This window comes from Cladophialophora bantiana (genome assembly GCF_000835475.1).
Source record: "Cladophialophora bantiana CBS 173.52 unplaced genomic scaffold supercont1.2, whole genome shotgun sequence".
NCBI classification, from domain to species: domain Eukaryota; kingdom Fungi; phylum Ascomycota; class Eurotiomycetes; order Chaetothyriales; family Herpotrichiellaceae; genus Cladophialophora; species Cladophialophora bantiana.
In genome coordinates this window covers 1,747,476-1,773,269 of record NW_015971576.1, presented here as the reverse complement: position 1 = coordinate 1,773,269, position 25,794 = coordinate 1,747,476, and the positions used below count along the sequence as shown (strand labels likewise).

The window sequence follows — 25,794 nt, the reverse complement described above, 5'->3', positions numbered from 1 at the left end:
TCAGCATCTGCGCCTGCGCACACAACTGTCATTTCAAAGATCCTTTCTCTTCTCTTTGCCTCGATAATCCACGCGTCACTGCGTTCATCGTCGACGAAAAGGCGGCTGGCCACCTCTCCGCCCTCACAGTCATTACCGCGTCTGGTCTCGAGGAATAGGTCCCCCACGACTTTTCTCTTTCGCCCAGCCCCTCGATCGCTGCACTCCCGGAGAATCTCTCGTTCGCGCCTGTTTCTTCCTCAATCGATTCGCAAGTGTCTCTATGCGACCTGTATCAACCCGAAGCCCGTCGATTCTGGTGGGCGAACACACAACGCGACACCCAGTCTTCCCGCATAGATGGTTCGCGCAATGACCACCTTGAAGCCACAGCTTGTCAGAGCTGGTAAGATCACATCGATGGGGAATTCCATTGCTGTAAGGAGAAGTGTGCTCACCACGTCGTGCTGCTAGATACCCTTGATTTGCAAGATCACACCTCGCCGTCTGCGAAAGACCACTCGAGACAACCCGCCCACCCTTCACCATTTGGTTATGGCCCTGCCGCTCCACATCAAGCCCAGACTTTGAGGCACGCCGAGCAAGAATCATTTCAGGAACAACACACCAGTCCCAGGGCCTCAGAAGACAGAGCCAATGGAGAGTTTCAGCAGTCAGACCAACATTTCTACGATGACATAGACGACGACCGAGACGACGATCACCCAAACCCCCAGAATACAGCGAATGGAGTTGGATACCATGGGCAGGACCTGGACGACGCGGATGGTGGGGACTCCCATGATGAGGATATGGACGACGACTTGCTGGACAAAATCTCAAGTTCCCCTTCAATTGAAGATGGTAAATACTCCCTTCCCCCAAGGTCACCCCGGGTCGATTCTGTGGATTCTGAAGCTTCCCCGGCTTCTCTATCGACGCCGACTCGAGGCAACCCCTTATCTTCATCACCGTTCTCTTCTACACCTGAACATTTCCCTCTACATCCATCGCAATTGTTTCATGCGGCAAGTCATCGTGGTGAGTACATCGAGGACCTGGGTCAAGCGAGATCAGATCGAGACGTTGTGGGTCAACGGTCACAACCCCGTGAGATCTCATCACCCTCGCTAGGACTGGGCTTGGCAGCATCGCAGACCTATCTTCCACTGTCCGAATCCCAGGAATTTCGGCGATACTTGTTACCCCTTGAAGATCCACTCTTGGCCGGCACAGTGGAGGACTACGGCGACGAATTTCCCTATGACGAGGATGATGAGTGGGAAGACGAAGAACCTGGCCTCCTCGGGCTTGAGGAAAGTTCTGATGATGACACCGATGAATTTCAATTTTCTCTCGACGATCGCTTCATAGACTCTGGTTGGGGAGGAGAATGCTTACGAGAAATAGAGGACATCGATTTCGAGTTTGTGTATGCACTACACACTTTTGTCGCGACGGTTGAAGGCCAAGCCAACGCTACAAAGGGCGACACCATGGTGTTGCTTGATGATAGCAACAGTTATTGGTGGCTTGTTCGGGTTGTGAAAGATAGCAGCATCGGTTAGTCAAGCTGGAGTTAAGCAAGGCTTCGTACGCTCATCATGGAATCAGGCTACCTTCCCGCCGAACATATTGAAACCCCGACCGAACGACTGGCCCGACTCAACAAGCACAGAAATGTGGATGTACGGGGCTTCCCTACCTGTCTATCTGCCATTACTGATGTGACCATAGTTATCCGCTCGAATGCTGGGGGATAACCCCGAAAAATCGAAGAATCCGCTGAAAAAGGCTATGCGGCGAAGAAACGCGAAAACAGTCCAGTTTGCCCCCCCCACTTATTACGAGCCTTCAGATTACGAGTATTCTGACGAGGAGGAGGAAGGCGAGGACGGTCAGCATGACCAGATTGCAATGGACAATTCTGATGACGGGGATAATGCTGAAGACCAGCAAGAGGCTTCTGCAACTTCGGCTGAGCCTCAGGAATCACGAGAATCCATCGCAGCCAATGGTATTCAGCGGGTTACTAGTAACGACAGCTTGAAGAATGAATCAGCGTCAAGCCCTGTCAAGGGTCAACAGTCACAATCTAGCTCAGAACAGAGGCAGACTGACGAACCCGTCCAGCGGTCTAGGAAAGGGGTTGTGAGAAATACCGATTCGTTCTTTAAGGACGACACGGTCGAGACGAAGAAGATCTCTCTAACACCCCGGCTATTGCGAGGTGACTCTGAGTCTGGCGGATCCACGGAACAGGAGATCCGCCAACGTCCAAGCTTGGAGACTTTCGATAAAATAGTCGGGGCGGACGACAAATCTAAGGAGAAAAAGAAGGAGAAAAAGGGTATGCTTAGTGGGTTCTTCAAGCGAAAGAAGGGCACCACACAGGAAGAAAGCGAAAAGACTATCGAGGATCCTCGTCAATCTCCAGGATCGAAAGACTCGGTCGAGTCCTTGACCATGAAAGCTGAAACCGGCCCGGAACGCAGGCCGAGCAAGTTGCAAAAGGCGCCACCAGGCACGTCACCGAAGGCGTCGCCGACTGAGGCAAAACCTCCGCAACAGTCCCTTGGACAAGCACCTCCAGCTCCGAGTGGACCTGCGCCCGAGCCACCAACAGTCCGCAGAGTCGAATCCGACAGTCAACAGCCCGAAGCCTCGGTGCAATCTCAGCCCGCACAAGTCAATCGCTTCCCTTCCCTTACCGAAAAGAGGACGATTTTATCGCCGGCCACGACTGCAATGAAGTCTACTCCTTCGACGAGTCCAGATGGCGGCTCCCCGTCCAAGCCGCTTTATGCAAAGCGAGCAAAAGAGCGCTTTGCGATAGACGAAAGCGATTCGGAGACAGACGACAAGAATGCAAAAGTGGATGAACAGGGTCGCCGGAGCGTTTCCCCCACCACCGAGTTACAGGGGTCGCAGCCTCGATCAGACTCTGCTATGCAAGCCTTGTCCACTGCAGCCGTAGCACCTGGAAGGTTCGGGGACAGTAAATTTCAACCTCAACCGCCGGCAGTTTCGAGTTCGTCTCCCCTACCACAGGAGGCTAACCCATCAGAGTCGGATGGGACTGCTAGTACATCGAAGCCATCACCTTCGACTACTACACATACACCATCAACTTCTAGGTCGACACCCACGTGGTCAGATGCATCGTTGAGATCATACATGGAAAACAGTCAAGACATCAAAGACCTTCTGATAATTGTGCATGACAAATCGAATGTCACGCCAGCGGGCCCGGACCACCCCCTTATGCACAACCTCTTCTTAGATGAGCGGACGAAACTGGCTGAGATGCAGTCACAGCTCGACACCATGCTGATGTCCTGGATATCGAGGAAGAACGCGAACATAATGCCTACAACGACCTGATCAACAGCGACCTTCGAGAAAATTTTCTTGAGTTGGGTTGATTTTCATGTTTACTCTTGTACAGTTTCGATTCTCGGCAAGTTAGAGCGGCTGCTTGATATTGTACCATTAGGGCTAGGTGTTCTCTTTATTGAACTGTGTCACGACGATATACCTAGGAAAGAATGAACGATGAGCGATCGGCGATACACATATGGTACGCATGTGTACAGGCATTTCTTCCACGACACTGCGGACGGTCTATTCTATTGGAAAGGCGGAAAAGGTGGGACAACCGCGGTATGGGACGGGTTTTCATTTGTGGATATTAGCTTCGAGTTGCCAGCGATAGCTTTGACCTGGCCCGGCTCGACGGGTGACAAGATATATTTGCTTGTGAAGGAAAGATGCTCTCCGTAGAGCAGATGTTTTCGCAGCCTCGTGTGCCATCGACGAACGTTGAGTGGAACCATCTCACACGTGACCGTCCAGTTTTCTTCGCCCGGCAGCAGCTGTCCGTTTCTTTTTTCCGAGTCTAGTCCATGAATCGAGGGGTTCTTCCTTTCCCTGTCTCTTTAGTGAGCCTTCACAGAAGCATCTGCGGGCGCGCTGAAGTCGCTCGTCTCCCGCAGTTTGAGGTCAACCCACTTCATGGATTCTTTGCTACAGCATGTCTGTCACGGTAGGTACCATGGCCCCCACCACACTCAGAATTACATACTCATACAATTTGCCAGCTCCATACTACCCAGGGTGACCTGAAGGTCGAAATCTTCTGCGAAGCTGTGCCGAAAACAGCGGAGAATTTCCTCGCATTATGCGCGTCTGGGGCCTACGAAGGCACTCCCTTCCACAGACTGATACCCGATTTCATGGTCCAAGGCGGTGATACGTCCTTGTCCCCACGAAACGCGACTGCAGACAAGCCCGTTGTGAAGGGCGGGGAATCAATATGGGGCGGATACTTCGAAGATGAGATCAAAGTGCCTGCGTTGAGACATAGCGGGCGAGGTATGGTATCCATGGCAAACAAAGGGCCCGGCACCAATGGAAGCCAATTTTTTATTACATTCAAAGATGCGGCTCATTTAGATGGCAAGAATACAGTTTTCGGAAGGGTCATTGAGGGGGCTGAAGAAGGTGGCACGCTGGACAAGATGGAGGCCGTGGAGGTGGACAAAAAATACCGTCCCAAGGAGAAGATCACTCTAGAGAAGGTGACGATCCATGCAAATCCTTTGGCAGGTTGAACCAAAGTGAAAAGATGGTGAGGGGAGGGACACACGAATTATCGCCATACGACTCGTGCCCCATTTGCGCAATCTTTGACGGCTGGAACCGCCGCGATCAGACCCTAGGGATGGGATATACGACGACGGCTAGAGAGGGAAAAAAGTGACTGAGCAAATGGGATGCAGTTGATGGAGGCTGAGAGTCGTGTAAAGGCAACAATCCGGCAATTTCGATCGTCAAGCAGAGCGCCTTGCTCTTACATTTCAAAATCGTGGCCGATCCCGATGTCAGCGGAGGCTCGAGCATGCACCCCAGAAAACTATTCCGAAAGAAACAGGGTGACAGAACATGAAACCCCCAGTCGCCGCGGATCGGATCGGGGGATTAGATACCATGGGTGTCGACATATGTAACGGGACCAAACGTTGGGAAACATTCACACGACGGTAACTAACTCGAGCCATCTTTTTGTGTTCCTTTAACCGATGACAGCTGAGGAGAAATATCACATGTTGTGTGCCGTTCGGATAGCCCTCTCCAGATGGTGTTCGTGGTTGGCCGGGCCTAGCGGTCCAAAAGGCATGGATGTGCTGTCCACAAGCGTCTCCGCTGGCAAGAATGTCAGCCGCTCCGTGGACGGACTTGAAGAGTGGATGGAATCAGGCAACCCGAATTGGCATATCGATACACGGCGAGACGGGTGCCGCGGTGATTAGCGCAGGACGGAGTAGTTGCCGGAGATATTGTGACAGGCAGGACAGGTTAGCAGATCTAAAGGGTCTTGAATACCTACAAAGCTGAAATGCTGAAGGGGAGGAGAATATGCGGGACAAGCAGGAAGTCGGAGGATTATTGCCTCCAAAAGCCACAGTGGGTGACGACAGACTAGAAGAGGATACGCGTCGAGTGTCCTTCGCAACATGGGGCAAGGTGGGGGCACCAATGCAATGGGGGAGGACGGCGCCTCTGGCGAGCAAGTTGTCGCTCTGGCTAAACGCTTATAAGGCTGAGGCGCCCTGCAGATGGCCCAAGTACGCACTCGGAGTAGAGGCAACATTTGACCATTGCGGGAAATAGTCGGATGACGGCGACTCAACTCGAAATATTCCCTATCGGGTATCGACATGAGTTACTTCGATAGTGCTGACTGGTGAGTAATTGTACGGAGTAGTACCTCGTAAGTCTGTCCATGTCATCATCAGAGCCTTGAGCAGGTGCAGGGACGTGGGTGTTGGGTGAGCTCTAGTTCAGTACTTGTAGTCATGGAGCAGGCACGGGAATCCCAAAGAACGGGTGTCTAGGGAGACAATTGGGGGGTCTAGATCGCCAAACACCACGAGGATCAATAGGGATCATTAGGCACTGGGCTTCTATGGACAAATGCCATACCACCCTCCTATTGCACCCAACACCGCACCTGGTGCCTGCGTGTCTTCTGCAGTGTGCGGGTGCAAGGTGCAAGGTGCGCGGTGCATGCTTCACGTAATAAGCCGGCCGACGCTGTACCGACCTACGACCTACAATCTGCGACCTGACAGACCGGCAGACTACTTCGTATTCCAACCATCTGCGCCTGAATCCAGCCGCGCTCATATTCCAGCTCATCAATCCCCATCTCAACTCATATCTCATCACCTATATCCTTCAGTCTACCACCATCGACTATCGTCCAGTCCGTCGCCCACGCCCTCCCCGCTCCTGAACCTAGACGCTGCGAACCTCTGACCCGCCCTTGTCATCACTCAGTTCGGCCCCCAAAACTACACCGACGTCCAACTACCCACAAGCCCATTGATCGTACGACAAAGAATCATAACAACGAAATCCGCATCGCTCTGCATGTAACATCCTCTGGCGCCTCATGGGCTTCATACTGTCTCTCAGAAACAGGCCGCCGCAATTCTCTCGTCCTACCACTTCCATCCGAGGCCGCAGTCAAAGGACAATCTCACTCCCGCCTCGTGGTAATGGTCCCAACATAGGCTCGAGCTCAACGAGAAGATGAGCGCTTTTGTGCGAGTATCTGGCCGCCCGAACACAAATTTTCTGGTCGGATACCCAGGGATCTCTGCTACCCTGGTGAGTTGGACCCAAAAAAAAGAGAGAGAGAGAGAGACTTGCGCCAGACCCCCCCGGGGAAGATTCGTCGCTGACATTTCACAATAGCCTCGCATTGAAGGAACCGTCGAAATACGCCCTGGCGTCGGCATCTCAAGTCCCGTCAACGTCTCCATCGTCACCATCTGCCTACAGAGAAGGGAAAGCATCCATCCCCATGCGGATTCGGTCACAAAGAAACACCTGGCCGCACCCAGGAAGGAGTCGACGGAAACGGTGGGAAAAGAGATGCTCTTGTTCCGATGTCCGGCCAATAGGGAATATGAAGAGATTATGTACATGGACTTGCCCTTCGTGATATTCATTCCCTTTGGGCGGGGTGGGCAGGAGACTGCCCGACGGGTGCCGCCAGCCAGTCTACAACTCCCCCGGCGGACGGCCGAAACATTCTACGAGATGGTGGTGACGGTAGGCTATGGAGGAACAGATCGCAAAACTTATGCTTTTCCCGTACCCATTGCTCGGTACGACACGCTCTCGACCTTCGGCATGTACAATCGGCCCGAAACTGCAGAACGAGTTTCGGATCATTTGGTGACACTGGGAATCTCCTTGCCGCGATGGTCCTACGGACCCCTGGACCCGGTCAGCGTGTATATCAAGCTATCTCCGAATCCCGACTGGCTGAGCAAGGCGCGTAAAGTGACCATCAAGAAGATCGAGATCGGGATCGACGAGGAAGTTATCTACAACCACGAGGGCGACGAGCCCCAGAGAAAGACAAAGAGTCTAGTCAAGAAGACGGAAACGGTGGGCGTGAAAATGCCCGAAGCCGGATATTTCACCAACCTTGGTCTTGTTTTCCCCTCGAGCGACCTTCGCGACGCGGATGGGATCATGCCTCGTGGCAGATCGGCGTTTCCTACCTACGCAGTGACGGGCTTTACGACCACCGCAGGTCTTTATAAGGTGGAATACTACCTGACCATCAAGGTATGTAGATGAACTCGTAACGAGCCGCAACATGCTCGCAGTTGATGGAGTTCTAGACGGCTGATCATCAACTTTAGGCATCCATGGCTGGCGCGAAAGATATCATCCTGAAACAGCCGATTGTCGTCTGCCCCCTGGACCACGCAGCATGCAAAGCGGAGATGGAAGCTATTGAACAGGCGGCTCGAGACGCATCTCATGTCAACGCGGAAAATCCCATGTTGCCTTTAGCCACCATAATACGCGCTTCCGATCCTAATGCGTTGAGCTGTCTGGGAGTAGCGTTAGTCGGCTCGGTGAAGAAACCTTTGATTGACTGAGCACTTTTCGTGAGATCTCGGGGAGGAATATGGCAAGTTTCTGTCGGCCTGCAACCGACGTGGCGGCGACCAACTTTTCAATTTCGAGACGCGGTTCTGCAGAGGGTTGTCATGTTCCTCTGGTCACTTTGGCCCTCTTCACCATGAAGCAACGATCCATAACGAGACACTCGATTTCGGATGGAGACACGACATAAGCAATTGACGGCCGGGTTATCACGCTCGATGCCCGAAAATTACGAGGAACGACGCAAAAGCTGCACACAAGGGTGCAGGCATATCTCTGTTCCACGATAGATCCCACAGAGTTAGGATCGCCAACAGCGCGAGGCGGAATGCGTTAATCTGGGTCAGGCAAGCAACTTGCCGGCTACAGACGTACCGTCCTTAATGACGCTGAACTTTTGAGATAAAGGAAGCGGCCCGGCGAACAATACGGCGGACCTCCATGCACAAACTGGGAAATTGGATCTGTTGCGGCTCATCATTTTTGACATGCAAGGCGTTTGGGCGGAACATTTCATTTTGGGGGAAAGGCCACGGCAAAGTGACGGCTTGGACTAGGGATAGCCAGAGGCGCTAATGAAAGATCTACTTGTCTTCACTGAGACTTGCAGGCAGCCAGATTGGGCTCAGGTTCGAATCTCATGGACAATTGACAATGAAAGCGATCGCTGCCATCACTGCCACCACTGCGGACTCGTGCTCAAGTGGCGCGTAAGCTAGAATCGGTTTACGGCCGCAGTAGACTCTCGGGCCACCGACCGTGTAGGAGCAATACGTAGTCCTTTTCTTATTCTCACTGCGTCTTGCATGTCGAGAAGGATGGGAAGAGAACGATCGAAGTTGTTTGGATCGCACCGTCATACAAGAAGACAATAGGGGGAGGGAGGAGGGGAGATCGGAAGGATGGAAGAGAAGGAAAGGAACATAACGAGGGCGTCTCGACGCATACCCACACATATATATGGTATGTCTGTACACCGTACCCATAGAGGTACGATATGTTCTAGGTATCCCCATGCATGAACGGACGTCGGATTCCCCAGCCTTGCGCTAGTGAGGGGCATATATGCACTCCGTATCCTCTCCTATCTAGGGTATTAATACTGCGTAATTCTTGCCCAACTTCGGACATGGCTCAGGAAGCGATCTGTATATATACATGTACAAGGCAGGCAGGTAGGAGACCTGAACCACCCAATACCTACTCGTGAATAAACTCTCCATGGTCTGCAAGGAAAGAGCGGTCATGTCGAGAATCTGATCGGCCGCCCTGTCTATCCTCGTCTTCCTTCTGCACGAGACGAACGAACCACGAGAGCACGGGGGAACGCGACAGGACAGGCAATGAACAAACGAATGAACGACCATGGGCTCGAATCCAACAGCGCATGCGAACCCGGATCCGACTCGACATCCGGGGTTAGATCCACGCGCCACCACGCACACAACCACGCTCCCATGCACACACAGCAGCGCACCGGCACGTACGACCGCGGCGGTCGCGCCCCTCGACCCCGCCCTCGTCACAGACATGCTGGCCACGATCCGCGGCAACCTCGCGCTCGTGGCGCACACGTGGGGGCCAGAGAGCAAGCAGCACCGCGAGGCACGGGGACTGATGCTGGCGTATCTCGAGGAGAATGTGTTGCGGCATCGGCAGCAGCAGCTCCGACAACGGGATCAGGGCCGATGTCAGCATCAGTGTCGGCACGGGGATCGGGATCGTGACCATCGGCACTGTGACGCTAGGGGTGAGGGCCGGGGAGGGGGTAATGAAGGCCATGGCGGAGGAGAAAGGGTCGTGGAGGAGGGGGGGAGAGGGGGGGAATCAATGGCAGCGGACGATGTGCGGATGGAGGCGCCTATGGATGTGGATATGCGTGTAGAGATGGAGATGGAAAGGAACATGGAGAGAGAAAGGCAAAGACAAATAATGGATAGAGGCATCGAGGAGATTCTGGCGGAGCTGAGACTGTCGTGATGCTCTCTGTGCTTCATCTCTAGCGTGGATGAGTAGATTGATGGACTCATTCATGGTGTTTCCTTGAGCGTCTCTCACCGTCCGTAGAGTCGGTGAGAGCCCCTTCCCTCCTGGGTGTATCGCAAGGCCACAGTTCGTCGAAACAACTTCGCACGGAAATGGAATGAGTGCACGCATGTTTGTTTCCGATCCTGTGTATTGATTTCTGCACCATGGCTTCTCTACGTGGCCAGATATGTTCACACACAGCATCCCTGGCACAACAGCAGCCTGGGTTCATAATAATACATGCGTTCATTCCCTCCCTCGCTGTCATGGGTAATTGGACAGCAGCACATGTCAAGCCTTGCTTTCAATCAAGCTCCAACGACAACTTGCTTTGCCCTGCAAACCAAGTCTCGCCATGATGTGACTGCTCCAACAATTCCCGGCTCTGAGAGAGGTCTCCACTTCATCATCCCCTTCGTGCTCATCTCAAAAAAAGCAAAAAAGCATATCTTACTTGTAGCTCAAGTCGTCTCATAACGGCCGTCATCTGCATGCATGTTGTTCATGGTCGTTATCGTTGCTGTTCGTTGTTACTTGCCGCACGCCGAGGGTTCCCTAGACATTAAGTGGTGTTCCATAATCCAACTCGATTGCGCCTCCCCTCCAGAATTATGTTCTTCCTCGCTGGCGCATAGCATACACGGTGCACCCGTTTCCCTGCGAAAAGGTAAAGCGTAGCACTAGCTATTCGCGAACAGTCGGGCACTGGGTATGCTCAATCCCTTCCCATCGACGTCTGCTTTGGGCCATTGCTCCAGATATCAGCCGACATCACCACATTGCCAAGACTACCAAAGATGAACCAGCAAAGACCAATATTGCAATTTGCAGTTGCAGAGCCCTTGACGAAGCTGCTGAAGAGAAGGCCCCATCGAAGGGACTGCCTCCGCCACTACCTCCACCTGAACCTTGCGTGTTCGACGTCTTGCTCGACGAAGCTGCCGATGAAGTGCTCGAGCTCTGTGAGGATGAGATCGACGTGACGACTGAAGTCGCGGATTCAATAGAGGTTGGTATTGAGGTTGGGGTTGAGGACGATTGCTTGGAATTTGTGCTAATACTCGTGGTCTTGCTCGCAGATCCAGTCTGACTTGGAGACGTTGTGAGTGTAGAAGCTAGTGAGGATGTGTCGGTGGTGCTCGTTTTTGGTGGAACTGTGTCTGTTGCCATGCTCATTGATGACTCTGCAGCGGACGAGGCCTGCGTCGTGCCCTGCGTTGTCGTCGCCATTGTCGCACTTGTGGCAGTGTCGTCCCCGCACAGGAAGTTCACAACGTTCCCAACGAAAAGTTGTCCAATCAAAGAATTCCCATCTGCTTGTTCCCCTGAACAGAACCGCTGGACAAATCTCTGTGACGCCTCCAGACTCAATTGACAGTCGGTTGAACAAGAGCCCGTTCCTCCTAGGCCTCGAAAGTCATTGATATCGCAGTCGTTGACTGGGGTGTCGTAGGCAAGGGTACATGACGTCGAGAAGCCGATGATGGCTTGGATTGATGGGAACGACACAGTAGCAGATGAGCTCTGTGCTAATGCATAGAAGATGATGACCAAAATCAAAGGATGCTGTATCCGTACCTCCATGGCGAATGCAGATGTCGGTCTCGGAGAGAGTGGAGAATGGAGGCAGGCGTCTTGAAGGACTGGACAATTGTTGTTCTGGTGGACGGTTTCAGTTTTGTGTACCGGGTGTGGCAGAATATAGTGGTGACGGTGGGTGACTGGTTCACCCAAAGGGAAACCTCCAGATATGCCGAGAAAAGTGAAAGATTGGATAGTCAACCAGATGAATTTGACGTGTCAGGAAGTCAACATGGCCGTCACCGCCTCTGGAATGGATGAGCCAGCATCGCCTTGGGTTTCTCAATAAAATAGATGGAGGTGATGAAGCGAATCCCAGCCGCACGGGGTGGTCTCGATGTTTTCGACAATGTTGAAGGCTTCCTCAAAGTCCCATCCAATGCGTTGCCAGCGGGAGTCGATCGTGTCCTTGCAACTGTCGCCGAGATCAGACGATACTCACATCCACCACGGTCCACTCGTAAAAGATCAACACCCCCTCAGCGTCAGTTCAAACCTCCGGTAGCCAGGATGTGCGACTAGGTAATGATGATCTGGTAAGGGATGACAACAGACGTCCGCCGATCGCAATCAAAGGTGTGCTCAGCCTCGCAGGAGGGCAAAAGCTTTGGCGACGGACTCTCGAGCCGATCCAACCCAGTTAAGGCTGATTCTGCACCATTGCAAGGTGGACAGACAGTAGGAGCAGTTTGGTCAAGATGGTTGGATGCGCCTGGATATATCAGATCTCCGTCTCTTGTGACCTGGCCAGAGCGTTTCTCCTTTTTGCGGATGATCGCCAATGTTGTAAGGTAGGTTGGGGAGGGGAATCCAGCCGTCCGGGGAATCCGCTCGCTTCTTGAGTCTTGTCAGCTGGTTCTTGTGCTCAGTTTCGGACCTTTTAGGGGATATGGAAGGCTCAGCCTCTTGCCTCAACTGCGGAGGAGAGGAGAGACAGGGGATCAGTCGTGTGGTTCACGATTCCGTGGCCGTCGCCTTTGGGACAGCGCCAGGCCAACGTGCTCTGTGCTCCTGCATGGTGCATAGGCATCGGTGGCAAGGCGGTAGGGCGGTAGGGCGGTATTGCTCGGAGCGGGTGGCATGAGGCCTTCTACGAATGGTGAGAGGAGACCAAGCTCATTCTGCGACAACGGCCAGCAAGGGTCACCCTGACGCTATACTGAGGAGGCGAAGAGGATGGTCGACGATGAAAACATGGAGCAGGAAGTGTATGATCGCCAGGGACAAAGGACATTTGATTGGTGAAGACGCAGGCGTCAGGGGTGCCAGGGGTGGATTCTGACACAGCAACACGGCCCACGACGATGACAGCGGCAGCTTCGCCAACCACCTACAAGAACTCGATCCCTAGGTACGTACCTACTATGTCATTCCCCCCCCCAACACATTTCGGACGGAGTACGGAGCACCGAGCGGAATTCCTCGTATATGTTGGATGTGCAGGATGCTCCATGGAACATACATGTTGTGTGTTTTCATCGAATTATCCGGGACACACTATGTAGGCTATGAAGTACTGGCATAACACATACTCATAGCGATCACCAATCCCCCTAACCTATGGGATGAGCACCCCCCGGAACCTGACCTTGCCGCTGGTCATCTTCTCCATGGCTTCGTTGGCCTTGTCCAGGGGGAACTTTTCAATCATGACATGGACGCCGTGCACTTGAGCAAAAGAGATGGCTTCTTCGCTGTCGAGAGCGTGACCGCTGGGCCATGCCTGGATGCTGAGGCCCTTGGAAATCATGGACGCCGTATTCACCTCGACCGGGCTCGACGCTGCCAGAATAATCAGCTTGCCCAACGGCCCCAGTCCGCTAAGCAGCGAAGGAATGAGTTTTTCGTTGGGCGCGGTGAACAGAATGCACGCAGCGCCTCCCAACTTCTGGAGTTGTGCACCAATGTCGCCCTGGGATGCGTCAATGTATTCATGTGCCCCCAACTGTGTGGCGAATTCCTTCTTGTCGGAGCTGGAGGATATGGCAACCGTCCTATATCCCATCTTGCTCGCGTACTGCAACGCAAGATGCCCGAGACCACCGAGTCCCTGGACCGCGACGAGCGAACCCGCCAGGACCTTTTGTTGTCGCAAAGCTATTGGGGTAAATCTAGTCAGTCTCTCTCACTGACGGGCGGGCGGCCGACAAGGGCAAAAACAAACTCACAATTGAACACCGTCACTCCTGCGCAAAGGACGGGACAGTATTCGGCTGGATCGACGTCGGACGGGACCCGGACAACAGCCTCGGTCCTCAAAGTGACATATTCCCCGTATCCCTGAGAAGAAGCGGTTCAGCAAAAGGGACGCGTAGTCGACGAGGCCAGACCTACTCCATCCCTGGTGACCCCGTTGATTGCTTCCTTTTCACACATCTGGAACAGCCCGCGCTGACATGGGATGCAGGTATTGTCATGACCACCGTGCCACGGTCCTCCCACACGATCTCCCACTTTCCAGCGCGTCTCAGTATCTGGAACTGCGGCAACCTCACCGATGATTTCATGACCGGGGACAATGGGAAAGCTATTGCCAAACAACCCGAAGCGAACGGCATGGTCGGAGTGGCACACGCCACAAGCTAGGACCTTGACTAGGACCTAGAATGAATGGTTTAATGGAGCGTGGGTGTGATCGATAGAGGAGACGTACCTCGCCTGGCTTTGGCAGCTCCAGTTTGACTTGCTTGAACTTGATCGGTTCGCCTTTGGCCTCGAAGACGCCGACCTTGTATTCCTTGGGCAGGTTTGATGCCATTTGGGTAGGGCCGAGGAAGCAAAGATTAGAGGTGTTCTGCAGCCTTGGTGATCCGATCTGGGCTCGTAGACTTGTCCGGCAGAAGGTGCTCTTGTTCGGAAAGAGACGGATTGAGAGTGAGTTTGAGATAGGACAGCAAAGGTTATCTCCCGACGAGGACTTTATACCTCGCTCGCTGATGGAGGGGCTCGCATTGGGCGGGCATTTCAGCTTGGAGCTTTGAGCTCTCGTCAGGGTTGATGATGATGTAAAAGTTGGAGCTGGAGCCAATGCCGCAAGTATCAGGGCTACGCACCCATCATGCAGCTTCTCTACAACGGTGGTTGGTGGGCGCGAGGTATGAAGGAGGTAAGGATGCCCGGAGATGGATGAGTAACGTACCTCTCTAACCCTTGCATGCGCCTCATCTCCTTCCCCCTCTTTCCCCCTCCCCCCCTGGTCGTCTCCTCTTCCTACACCCACAGTCATTTAACCTGCCCTCGCTACCCAACAAGCTTCTAACAGAAGCGAACACACACCCTCTCTCTATCTCCGCGTCTCGGGAATCGATTTTAAGACCTACTGCTTTTCGACAAGCTCTACACTCTCCGGCTCCGATTCTCTCGACCGGCGACTGCCCATTGCGTACGGATATCAAGATCATACGGGCGAAACCACTGCGCCGCTGCGATGGCGCGCTGGCGATGTGGCAAAATCATCGCTTTGCTTGTGCCCTGATTGCCTGGCACGCTGATCAATCCATTTCTGTGATCCAGAGCCCAACAAGTTTGGACCCTCTCCTGGCCGCCATCTGGTGGTCCCCATGATGTCCAAGAGGTGGTTACGACGATAGGTCTGATCTAACGGATCACACCCGCTCGGAAGTCCGAAGTCGTCCTGGATATAACGATTACTAAATGGTCAACGTTGCGAGCAGTTGCCGTCTTGGCTCTCAACATGCCATTCCGACTAACTAGAGAAGGGCCGGAACCTCAAGATTAATCATGGCCGCAAGATTTTGCTGAAGGAGCTCCTTGACGAAAAAACTCGACACATTTCCAGACCTGACTCATCCCCCAACCCAATCTGTTTCGAGGCGAATCTTCAAGCTTCCTTCGCCGCCAGGCGTCAGTCTGGTCGGTGTCATAACAGAGAGCAGAAAATATAGAGATAGGCTACTGCCACTGCGTCAGCCGGGCCTCAGCACCTAGCCCTCAAGGGCACCTCAAATCACACACCAGTTGATTGACCGCCTGCACCACAGAGACCCACGGACAGGATTTCAGAGGCGCCAGTGCGGCAACAGCACCCTGGGAGTCGGGCGCAGAGAGCCAACGACAGTGAGACATTGCGCCGGGAGTTCAAAACCATCCCCATCACCGATGGAAGCCACGGCACTTATTGACGAGATGGGGAATGAAGACGGTAAGCTTGCCTGCGTACGGGCAATGCGAGTTGTCAATACGGCGGCCCCGACAGGGATATCCTCGACGGCAAGTCCACGGAGCCTGCCCTTGTTCACGGCTTGGATTGTGGTTCTCTGACCATGCAGAAGAGGTCGCAGACCTCGCCTCCCTCCTCGCACACCATCTTTCGGGCAAGCCGAAAGCCCATCTTCTCGTAGATTGCAATGTTGGGCTTCTCCTTGGAGGATTCAAGATAGCATCGGCGCCCTTCCTTGTCGGCCATGTCAGTGACGGTCTCGAAGAGCTGGCGGCCAATCCCTTTGCCTTGAATGCCTGGCCTGACAGTGACAATGTTGCAGAAGTAGTAACCATCGGGGTCGGTCCAGATTTCTGACTGAGCAATGGCCTGTTCGCGCTTCCAGATCCAATATCGATTCGTCCTCAACCCGCCACGCCCGTGAAACCTGAAGAGATTCCATCCCTGCTTGAACCAGAGGATGTAGTCGTCGATCCACTCGGACCAGGTCTGCTTCTGATGGACCTTCCTGGGCTTCATCCACATGCTGACTCCTAGCACTCTGCCGCCCTCGTCATCTGGATCCTTGGCAACGAAGAATAATGCATTGCGCATCCCCCATTCACATTTAGCCTTGAGGCTAGCAAAGTTGCGCTCTTTGTTGAACTTCGCAGCATCAAAGGCCCACAGATGATACGGGTCGTCGGCAAATGCGAGTTGGATGCACTCCACCGTCGAAGGGATATCTTCCGCAGTGATAGGGCGTATGATGATGCCCATTGTTCCGCTTTCTAGCTTGGCTGTAGAACTATGGAATCCCGGTGCTGGACGGTCTGGCCTAACTTCCTGTAAGACTCGGCAGAGAGTTGCGTGGGATCTCGAATTGCCATTCAGACACCTTTGTCGACCAATGTGTGAAGTAATTGACTATATAGTCCCTTTGGACCAAGGTAAGGTTGGAGCGCGAGGGATGAAAAGATCAGGTAGGTGCGTTGTGAGATAAGAGGAGTTGTGGTGGTGGCGTTCAGTTGAATTTTGCAGTTCCGGGTTCGGAGAAACGCGTCTTCCGAATCCCATCAGCTCATGAATCTTCATTCCTCTCCACCATGACCTGCATCACTTACAATCTTCTCTCTGCCTTTCCGTCACGACAGCATTGTCATTCCTCCACGATGACACGCTGCTTTGATGAGCGGACAACGTACTTTTCGGAACCAGTAGCAGGTCGATTGGGAATCCCTCCTGCTTCTGCCATCCCCAACAATCCTTGGTAAAGAAGGCTTCTCGTTATTTCCTCGCCGTCACACGGTTCTGGACCCGGGTCGACCACCAGACCCTTTCCACTATACACCCCCGATCATGTATTGGCCTGTAATTCAAGAGAATGAGTTCTTGAAGGGGGGCTTCTCTCTTCTAAAACAACTCGTTCGTCCCATTTTTGACCTCGAAATATGGCCGATAGTCTCCCTTTGCGTTCACGGTTTACAATGTCTTGGTTTTCCCTTTGGTCATCGTTTCTCCTCGTTGAAGCAGCAAATCTGGTCGGGGCCATCAATGTCACCATTCCAACTGAGGGTGAAACTTATTCTTTGGATCACGGGCCAGGCTCCATCCAAATGGCAGCAACAAGCGTGAGCTTACACGGATTGTGTTAGGTTGCTCTGTAACTAACAGTTGGCGCGCTAGTGGTGACCCTTCAGAATGTGATGTTTGGCTTCAAAAGGAGGATGGAGGCCGGGATAGCTTATGAAGGGAAAGCCTACGTTCGTCGTCATCGAAGATCTCTCCTTTTTCTCTCCCGTTCGTGGTTTCTAACGTAATGATTGACATGATGCTATATATTCCCGACGTGTATTTTCTATTTTAATATCCGAATTTGGCCCTTTAAAAGACAGAAACCACTGCGTATGATACACGCAAGCCAAAAAAAAAAAAGATCGTTGTATGGAGATCAGGTGGAATATTTCTTCGAACAAGGAATGAGGAATGACTCCGTACGATCTTCTCCCCTAAAAACACCAAAAAAAGAGACTTGAAACGAGAAAACAATAAATCAAGAAGCTTCTGTTCAGCAGAAGCTACATGTGGACAGACGCCATGGCGATCTCAAAAACCACCGCACACACGCACGGTGCCATCTAATGTATGCATGGATGTAGACAGCTTTTCGTAGACCAGCGCAGGAGATTGTGGTTTGACATGTCTGATATCCCTATGCAGGGTGGATTGCTCAACTCCCAGCCATTGCAGCACAGCATAGCACAGGCAGGGAAGTCTGACTTTGAGACACTGAGCACTATAGTTTACTGCTACCAGCCTTGTCCAGGGCAGGCGGCGATAATGAGCTTTTCGTAGTATGGCTGGCCTTGGCCTTCTCGACCAGCTCTGCCGGAAACCTCAACATGCCGTCTTGGATCGAGGTGCCGATGACCCTGCCGGCTTTGTGGTCCCACAGGAGGCTGTGGTGGCATCCGCGGTTGTCGCCGCCGTTGCTGGTCCACGACTCCTGGACGAACCACTTCGAAGTGCCGCCCTGCCGGTGAGGGTGGGGGTGGTCGTCAACAACCATGCGTAGATGGTCTGCTAGGCCATGGAAGATGACCGTGTGTGACAGCGACGCCATGGTGGTGCGAACCGCCTCGTAGCCGAGCGCGCGCTGGATGAGGAAGAGCGAGTTCCTGTCCGACACGTACAGGTGGGCTGCGGCGTGCAAGTTCAGGTCGTTGGCGGCTTCCTGTCTCTCTTCGGACGGTTCGTCGTCCTGGATGAGCCGGTAAAAGAGCAGCTGGCGCCAGCGCGACGCCCCATCTCCGTTCGTGCCGCCCCCGACTTCTGCCTTGCCGTTGTATTTGGCCATGTTGACCTTTCTGGTTTCCACCCCCGGGAAGGCCGCCGCGTCGCGGCTCCAGAACTCTTCCTCTTCCTGCTCCCACCAGAGAGCATCGGCGCCCGGGGCCAGAGGGTGATCTTCGGGCCTGAGGCCTTCCAAGACACTATGGTACTCTTTCTGGATGTGATCCTTGGGCATCTCTTGGTACTCGTAACCGGTCCATTTCTGGATGCCCTTCTCGCATCGCTTGAACGAGATGGTGGCAACGAAGCAAGGCGACTTGCCCTGCGCGGCGGCCTCGGAGTGTTGATAGACGTCGACCCCTCTCAAGCAGTACATGCCGCCATCCCGAATTCTGCGCACGCGATACACGTACGGAATATCAATAGCACCGGGGAGGATAAAGTACCCAGTCATTTGCTATACCCGAAGGGACCCAAGCTGTCAACAACAGCAAAACCAAAAAAGAGATCAGGCTCATCTTGGGACAGAAGAGCACCTATAGGAGGGAACGTACATGGACCACCAGCCCTTTATCCACGGTCTTGCTGGCAGCGTACATGGCCTGGGCGTACACATGGCCTCCAAATGCTCTCCGATGGGGGGCGGGTGGCCAGGCTGGAGTCAGGGATTCGAAGACGTCGTCTCCAGTCTGTTTCAGGGCCATCAAGCGCCTGAACGAGATGGGCTTCTTGCCCTTGAGCACTTCAAACCTGGTCGTCATGGTTCGGGGTGGTCGTCGCCAGAAATGGGAGTGACAAACATTTATCGGCTGCACGGGCAGAAGCAAAGCGCGCATGCATGCATGCGCCGTGCTATGTAGCTGGATCACTCGGTCAATTGATCAGTCTGGATCCGCCGAGACTCCATTGTCGGGTTGGTGTTCGATCAAAAAATATATGTTATGGTCGGCTCTTGTTTGGGGGAACAAGAGGAAGGCCCGAGGAATTTACGACCATGGATTCATAACAATTCGTCTCGGTCGCGTACAGGTATGGAGTAGAATTAATGGTCAAGGGGGAGGGAAGCTCGCAGAGAAACAACCTCGGCAACAGTCCCAAGCCGGAACGAGGCTGAAGTCGGAAGGGATCAATCTGCACGTGCAAGGCTGTGACATGGCCAGAACTACGTGGCATGACATCATCATCGACGTCCAACGCCTTGGCGACATCGTCATTGATCGAAATGCAGCACCAGCAACATATTAACATGAGAGCCAGAGAGTTGAAATCACGAGGTGAGGAGTAAAACAACATAACCCTCTCACAATGTCATCAAACCAGCAACAGTCGTCGAGTTCTTCAGACTCACAGGCCTCGCTGCTAGGCGGCCATGTCGATGTAAGTTCCATCCACACAGATATCCATATGCATATAGTCACTCCCCCTCTTCGTCCTCGTTCTCATCGATCCCCTCTCCCACCTACAATCTAACACCCTCTCTTTCCGTAACCCAAACAGTACGTCCAAGGCGCCATCTCCTCCGCAGCAGGTTACAGCTCCGGAGCGCAGACTAAAGCCGCCGCCGTGCAAGAGATAAAGGACGCCAAGGCTCAGTCCGATCCCGAATCCGCCCAAGGACAACCTACCCAGTCGTCAGTGCTGGGCATGCTCGAGAACGCAGCGGGCACGGTTACCGGGTGCGAGGGTATGGTTGAGGAGGGGAAGCAGAGGATGCCGGAGAAGAGGGGCACCGAGGAGCAGAGTGGGACGGGCTGAGGATGAATGTGACTGGAAATTGTCTAGAGGGAGAGAGCATGAATGTGACTGTCGAGAGGGCTTATGAATGGCGTAAAGGACAAGTACACTCATGGCGTGGAGCAAGGACCAAAGTTGAGGAAGAGGAAGAGGAAGAGGAAGAGGAAGAGGAAGAGGAAGAGGAAGAGGAAGAGGAAGAGGGAGAAGACGAAGAAGACATCGAACAAGACCACGAGAGGAGAGGAGGGCAGAGGAGGCTTTCTCGCACAAGGAATGGGACCTACCTGCTCACGCTCTCCTCTGACATTCACCTATTTCCAAGGTTCGCTCAGGATTGAAATCGTCATGGTCTTTGAGAGTCAACTCAGCCTCTCAAGCCTTCCCAATCTGAGTTCACGTCCAAGTCGAATTCATTTTCTATCACGACCTTATCAAGTTCCTTAGTGGGTGTTGTAATTCCTAGTCGGGGCAGACTCAGATCGCTAGATGGCCAGCACGCCACGCCCATGTTCAGCCAGGCAGTGCCTTCAAGGATCTCGACTTCGGTGTAGTAGCTTGCTGAGTTTCCTCGTCGGGGTTGAGTGTGACCTTGCGCTTGACGAACTTCCGGTGTGTGGCGACCTAGGTACATCCATTCTGCTCGATTTTGATAAGCATCAGCTTGTCCATTCCATCCAGGACTTGAGATGTCCTCCTAGATCTAGAATGCTGGACGTTGTCTAGCATTCGCAAATTGGTGGCGTGTCGTGTCGTGTCGTGTCATGTGTCTCGTCTCATGGTGGTCCATTGTAGAGCCTTTTCCATCTCTAGCTGTTGTTGTTTGTACATGGAGGAACTCCTCTGTCGAGTCCTCATACTCCACTATTGCTTCTCGACTTTGGTAGCGGTAATTCTCCACTGGCCGCCCTTTTCTCAACAATCACGCTGTCCTCAAGCTCTTCATCCTCCTCTCTCATCCTTAGGCCTCCGTCGTCTAGTAGATCATCAACACCATCTTTACCGTGGTGTACATCTACAGAGTCCCAGTCCTTACCTAGACTCCGCTCTGCATCAACATCGGCATCGTAATCGGCATCTGAGTGGTTGTAGGAATTGCCATAGCGATCTTTTGCTCTCTCCCGAGCCCTGATTTCGTCGACATCGGGCTTCACCCATCCTCCGTCTGGTGATTCGCCCAGTCCCACGCGGTTGTGCTCTGCTTTGAGAAACGTCGGCCCGTCGCTCGCGCGGTACCAGCCTTGATCAATCCACCGAGCGATGCACTCCTTGGCATGTTCCCCAAGGGCGTAGAACCCCGGGTTATCCCGTGGAATGAACATGGATACATGCGCCGTGGTCTCGTCGGAAGCTTTGTCGTTGACAGCCTTGATCCATTTAAATCCGCTTGGTGTTCCTTCGCCCGTACCTTCTTTGCCCTCTTTCCTACCTCGGCTGACATGTACGGGTAGATTGCAAAAAGTCCGCTCCTTGCCTGCCAGAGTTTCCGTGATGCCATATCCGCCACTAGCTCCTTTTCCAAGGTTAGTGTACAGATTCGCACATCCTGCTCCTCGCTCTTTGCATTCCTGCTCCAGAATTTCGACCCGCTTACGCAAGTGCTCCGGCTTGAACAACTCTCCCACGAACAGCAAGTGGTCGCCGGCCCATTTCCAACCAGCGCTAAGCCTCTCGCGCTGTGAGTACAAGGCCGCGGCACCGCCTGCAACGACAGCGCCAGCTGCACCAGCAAACATTGCATATTTCCCCCAAGCCTGCCATTTGGGGGCGGCCGCTGCGTCTTCCGTGGAGGAGGAAGCTGGTGCAGGTAGGGCGCCAATGGATCTGGAACTAGATGCGGGTGAGGTTGATGAGACATTGGGCTCGGACTTGGAGCCCCAACCGAACATGGAGACTACTTCAGAGTATGTATTGTAGGCGTTGGCCACGACTTTGTGGCCACCCTCGAGCCCATGGGCTACCATTCCTGGCGCCAGCCCGAGAAATGGCGTATCGAAGGCCAAGACGCCTTGAATGTGCGGGAACATGAAGCTGTGGGATATCGGATCGGGCTCATTGTGATATGGAGTCGGATGGGAGGTGGACGTCGTCGAACCCAGCGTTGTGTTGGAAGGGAAATTCGGCCTTTCTGGATTCTGCCCAGAAGACGGGGCGGGAATGGGTTGTTCACTGGCGAGTATGAGGTATGTCTCAGCCGCGACGATGCCGCCCATCGAGTGGCCGATCAGTATTACATGGACTGAAGGATCCACGGTAGGAGATGGAGTTGAGCGAGCAACCTCCAAGTCGATGACCTTATTTTGTAGCCTGCAGACGTGCACTTCTTAGCGGGGCCCTCTGGAGCAAACAGTTCCTCGCACACCACATACCATTCTCGAAACCGGGCGACACAGTCCCTCAGCTCGCCTCGGGTCTCGAATTTGGGATATGTCACAGTGACAACATCGATATTCGGAAGGGCATGGCTCACGAGGGCTCGTAGGTGTTCTGGGAAGACCGCGAAGGTGTCATCGCCGCCCTAGAGGGGGTATGATCAGCATTCTAGCAACGAAAGGTGGCACACGGAAGCAAGGCGACAGAACTGCAGCCCCGGCGGCGCCGAAACCTGGGTGTCGGGCAGAGCATTGCTTTGTGGCATTGAACGTACTTTGAAGCCATGGATAAAAACAAGGAGTAATGTCTTGCGCATCCTTGCGAAGAAGCTGCTTGCATAGACGCTGCATCATTTGCGATCGGTCTTATGCCCTGCCCGACACCATCCTACCGTGACGGTTGTGTATATCAAGCTTCGCTGCACCTCGTTCTCACCTTCTGCGGCATGGAAACGAGGAGGGATTATGGAGCATGGATGGAAATTCCGATGGGCTTGGCATGAATCACCTGATTACAACCCGCTCTCACGAAAATTGCGGTGATTGGAAGAAGCACCAGCTTGAAACAATGCCTGGGGGATCGAAGTCTTTTGATTCAGTTGACCAGCTCAATCCCCTCGCATTTTTCTTCTCCCAAGCATCACGGGAGGTAGGTATTGTGACCAAGTTATGCTGGATCTTCTAGTTCTGTACACTTCTTGTCTTTCCAGACAAGGTATTCTCAGCTTGCCATATGTTGCCATAATACCCTCTAACCCCAGCGCCATAAAAATGCTTTTCGCTAAGCCGAGTGCATTCAGTACAAAACAAAATATCAAAACACGACCCGCCAGGCTATGCAATGTAGGACAGTGCAATGTCTTCCCCTTTTCACAGCAAGAGAAAACCTACAGTATTGAGAATCGACTCTCAAAATGGATATTGATGTTGAGCGACAGGCGTGGAAACATTGCTATGTTGCCACCCATCGGGTTGAAAATTGGGAAGCGGTCCAGTCCGGCGATCAGTGGTGACTTTGCTCAACGGGTGGTAGTGGATCTGGTCGGAGGGGACATTTCTGACCGGCATCTGCAACGCGGCCGACGGCGGAGGTATCAAAAGTGTGTTGACATGTCGAACCGGTCGATATGGAGAGGTGCGATGGGTCAAGAAGTATGAGGGCGATAGTCCTGGTAATGTAGGAGTAGTGATATTATATCCATTGGATGGAGAGGTATGAGCCGAAGGTAGTGCCGATATGGATCGGGAACCATCTCCTAGACTTGGAACGGGATTTTGAAACAGCGTCTGCGGTACAGCAGATATTGGCGTGACAGGGTGGGAATAGGTGCCGGTTGCGGTTGGGTAGACAGTCGACAGCGCTCGACTGGTCTGGACTGGCAACAGGGTGGGTTGAGGATTTGAAAGTGGAAGGGAGGGTGGCATCCTCGGCATGTCCAGTCTCGGGATGTCCAATGTTGGAGGGACCCTAGCATCCGTGATGCCGGTGCCATGCGTGGGAGAAACTCTTAGACTATTCGGAGTATATGCATGTGAGCTTCCCATACTTCCAGTGTGGTCAGAAGGCTGGCCTGGGAATAATTGTTGCCTTTTCGCTGGAGGGAGCTCGGCAGAGTAATCGGCACTCCGTTTCCGCTCTTGGTGGTATCCCCTCAAACCGACTTGTTGCCGAAGAGGTGAACTCGGAAGTTGTGTTGCTGCGGATGAAGGATAGGGCAATACGGGGTAGTGACCGTTGACGGACGGTGAGACACCATAAGGGCTAACACTGTGATGAGTGGAAGGAGGCGAGGGTAGCTTCTGGGGGAAACTCTGAGCGGTAGGCGTGACTGGGGTACCACCATTTGCTCTGCTCTCATCTACCAGGGGTAGCTGGGAGGCTTTCTGATAGAACGCGCCAAACCTTCCCAATTTGGATTTCCATTCATTCCATTCTGTAGCCGAGGCGTAGAGAGCATATCTCATGTTGCTGAGGAATTCGACTTCCATAATGTGTATTTCGGTGACTGAGATGCCAGAAACCTCAGCCCAGGTCTTGTTTGTGTATGTATTGTCATCCAGAAACTTGTTTCCCAGCATCAGAGCAATCGTCAGGAGCCGGAATTCGCTCCCACGCTTCCCGCTCACACTGGGGTTGAATCGTTTGAGTCGATAGATGAACAACAAGGCAAGTAAGATGACATTCTTCCCGACCTGAGTGGTGCTGATAATCGTGGTCACCCATTTTCGAAACCCCATCGCGGGTAAGGCATCTGGGACCAATCCCCTGTCTACCGGTGCGTCCTCTGGGAGATCTTCTGCGTACTGAAGAGTTCGTGCCGTTTCAAACCAGAAGAGGCATGTTATCTCTGCAGCAAACTCAGCCAGACTCCCTTTAGTCTTGTTCACCGACTCGGGTATCTGAAGGTGGGGTGCAATGACATTCACATCATTTTGATCGGGAGCTGCTCGACGGTTGTAAAGGTTCGGTCCGTTTGCAGGAGGAGCCAGAGCATATGAATGATTCGTCGTTGGGACCGCAGTGCGTTGATGAGAAGAAGCGTTGGTTCCGTCTGGCAAATTGCCGTGCTGGTTCTGCGGAAAAGCAGGTGCAGGAAGTGCCGCATAACTGTTGCCCAGCACCACTCCAGGCATGGTCCTTGATCCTGGAGGCGTAGGTAAACCGCTGCTAAAATAGGTCTCAGAGTTCCACCTTTTGTACCCATATGCAGCTGGATCCTGACAGGGTGCGTTCAATGTCGAGTTCGACCGATCTGAGGGCCCAACAGCACTGCAAATGGTAGACATCGACGACATGAAGTGAGGGAATCTGTTGGGTAAAGAAGTCGAGCGAAGTGGAAATGTTGTGTTAAGTAGCGTGCGGTGACGGGGGCGGCATGAGTATGTCGCAGACGAGGATGAGGTTGAATATGAGGGTGTTGTGAAGTGTCAGGCGGACTGTGCAGAGTCTAAGTGAAAGGAAGGAAAGGGTGATGTCCTCTGATGACAGAGAACATTGCAATGAGACGAGGATCGAGAACAATTCAAGTGAGGAGCAGTATTAGATGTTTTGGAGTGTCTGGACTGAAATGGGGGTTTTGGAATGAAGGTCAAGGCAGTGGTATTGTAGAGGTGGGTCCCGAGTGTTTGGCAGAAAGGGCAGGAAGAGGACCTTCCACCCACAACGCCTGGGCTTTC

At 53.2% G+C, this 25,794-nt stretch overlaps 11 protein-coding genes across 11 annotated transcripts; 5 read left to right on the top strand and 6 right to left on the bottom strand.

Annotated features, from left to right (window-relative positions):
- Positions 1–339: 339 nt before the first annotated feature.
- Z519_01654 (uncharacterized protein) lies at positions 340–3,363 on the top strand (the record flags this gene model as incomplete). Its single annotated transcript, XM_016759411.1, has 4 exons — positions 340–385; positions 454–1,542; positions 1,594–1,667; positions 1,717–3,363. 4 exons carry the CDS (start codon positions 340–342, stop codon positions 3,361–3,363), a joined length of 2,856 nt encoding a protein of 951 aa, XP_016624739.1.
- A 649-nt stretch (positions 3,364–4,012) lies between these two features.
- Z519_01653 (peptidyl-prolyl cis-trans isomerase-like 3) lies at positions 4,013–4,592 on the top strand (the record flags this gene model as incomplete). Its single annotated transcript, XM_016759410.1, has 2 exons — positions 4,013–4,024; positions 4,080–4,592. 2 exons carry the CDS (start codon positions 4,013–4,015, stop codon positions 4,590–4,592), a joined length of 525 nt encoding a protein of 174 aa, XP_016624738.1.
- Positions 4,593–6,576: 1,984 nt separating this feature from the next.
- Z519_01652 (uncharacterized protein) lies at positions 6,577–7,946 on the top strand (the record flags this gene model as incomplete). The annotated part of the gene is made up of 3 exons (XM_016759409.1): positions 6,577–6,654; positions 6,742–7,626; positions 7,704–7,946. The coding sequence occupies 3 exons, from the start codon at positions 6,577–6,579 to the stop codon at positions 7,944–7,946; spliced, it is 1,206 nt and encodes a 401-aa protein (XP_016624737.1).
- Positions 7,947–10,752: 2,806 nt separating this feature from the next.
- Positions 10,753–11,565, bottom strand: Z519_01651 (uncharacterized protein; the record flags this gene model as incomplete). Its single annotated transcript, XM_016759408.1, has 1 exon — positions 10,753–11,565. One exon carries the CDS (start codon positions 11,563–11,565, stop codon positions 10,753–10,755), a length of 813 nt encoding a protein of 270 aa, XP_016624736.1.
- Positions 11,566–13,120: 1,555 nt separating this feature from the next.
- Z519_01650 (uncharacterized protein) lies at positions 13,121–14,320 on the bottom strand (the record flags this gene model as incomplete). The annotated part of the gene is made up of 4 exons (XM_016759407.1): positions 13,121–13,659; positions 13,731–13,842; positions 13,897–14,163; positions 14,216–14,320. The coding sequence occupies 4 exons, from the start codon at positions 14,318–14,320 to the stop codon at positions 13,121–13,123; spliced, it is 1,023 nt and encodes a 340-aa protein (XP_016624735.1).
- A 1,497-nt stretch (positions 14,321–15,817) lies between these two features.
- Z519_01649 (uncharacterized protein) lies at positions 15,818–16,501 on the bottom strand (the record flags this gene model as incomplete). The annotated part of the gene is made up of 1 exon (XM_016759406.1): positions 15,818–16,501. The coding sequence occupies one exon, from the start codon at positions 16,499–16,501 to the stop codon at positions 15,818–15,820; it is 684 nt and encodes a 227-aa protein (XP_016624734.1).
- Positions 16,502–18,017: 1,516 nt separating this feature from the next.
- On the bottom strand, positions 18,018–19,275 carry Z519_01648 (acyl-CoA thioesterase II; the record flags this gene model as incomplete). Its single annotated transcript, XM_016759405.1, has 2 exons — positions 18,018–18,971; positions 19,069–19,275. The coding sequence occupies 2 exons, from the start codon at positions 19,273–19,275 to the stop codon at positions 18,018–18,020; spliced, it is 1,161 nt and encodes a 386-aa protein (XP_016624733.1).
- Positions 19,276–19,819: 544 nt separating this feature from the next.
- On the top strand, positions 19,820–20,269 carry Z519_01647 (uncharacterized protein; the record flags this gene model as incomplete). Its single annotated transcript, XM_016759404.1, has 2 exons — positions 19,820–19,891; positions 20,012–20,269. 2 exons carry the CDS (start codon positions 19,820–19,822, stop codon positions 20,267–20,269), a joined length of 330 nt encoding a protein of 109 aa, XP_016624732.1.
- A 38-nt stretch (positions 20,270–20,307) lies between these two features.
- Z519_01646 (uncharacterized protein) lies at positions 20,308–20,586 on the top strand (the record flags this gene model as incomplete). The annotated part of the gene is made up of 1 exon (XM_016759403.1): positions 20,308–20,586. One exon carries the CDS (start codon positions 20,308–20,310, stop codon positions 20,584–20,586), a length of 279 nt encoding a protein of 92 aa, XP_016624731.1.
- A 513-nt stretch (positions 20,587–21,099) lies between these two features.
- Z519_01645 (uncharacterized protein) lies at positions 21,100–22,934 on the bottom strand (the record flags this gene model as incomplete). The annotated part of the gene is made up of 3 exons (XM_016759402.1): positions 21,100–22,552; positions 22,615–22,763; positions 22,893–22,934. 3 exons carry the CDS (start codon positions 22,932–22,934, stop codon positions 21,100–21,102), a joined length of 1,644 nt encoding a protein of 547 aa, XP_016624730.1.
- A 592-nt stretch (positions 22,935–23,526) lies between these two features.
- Positions 23,527–25,413, bottom strand: Z519_01644 (uncharacterized protein; the record flags this gene model as incomplete). The annotated part of the gene is made up of 1 exon (XM_016759401.1): positions 23,527–25,413. One exon carries the CDS (start codon positions 25,411–25,413, stop codon positions 23,527–23,529), a length of 1,887 nt encoding a protein of 628 aa, XP_016624729.1.
- Positions 25,414–25,794: the final 381 nt, after the last annotated feature.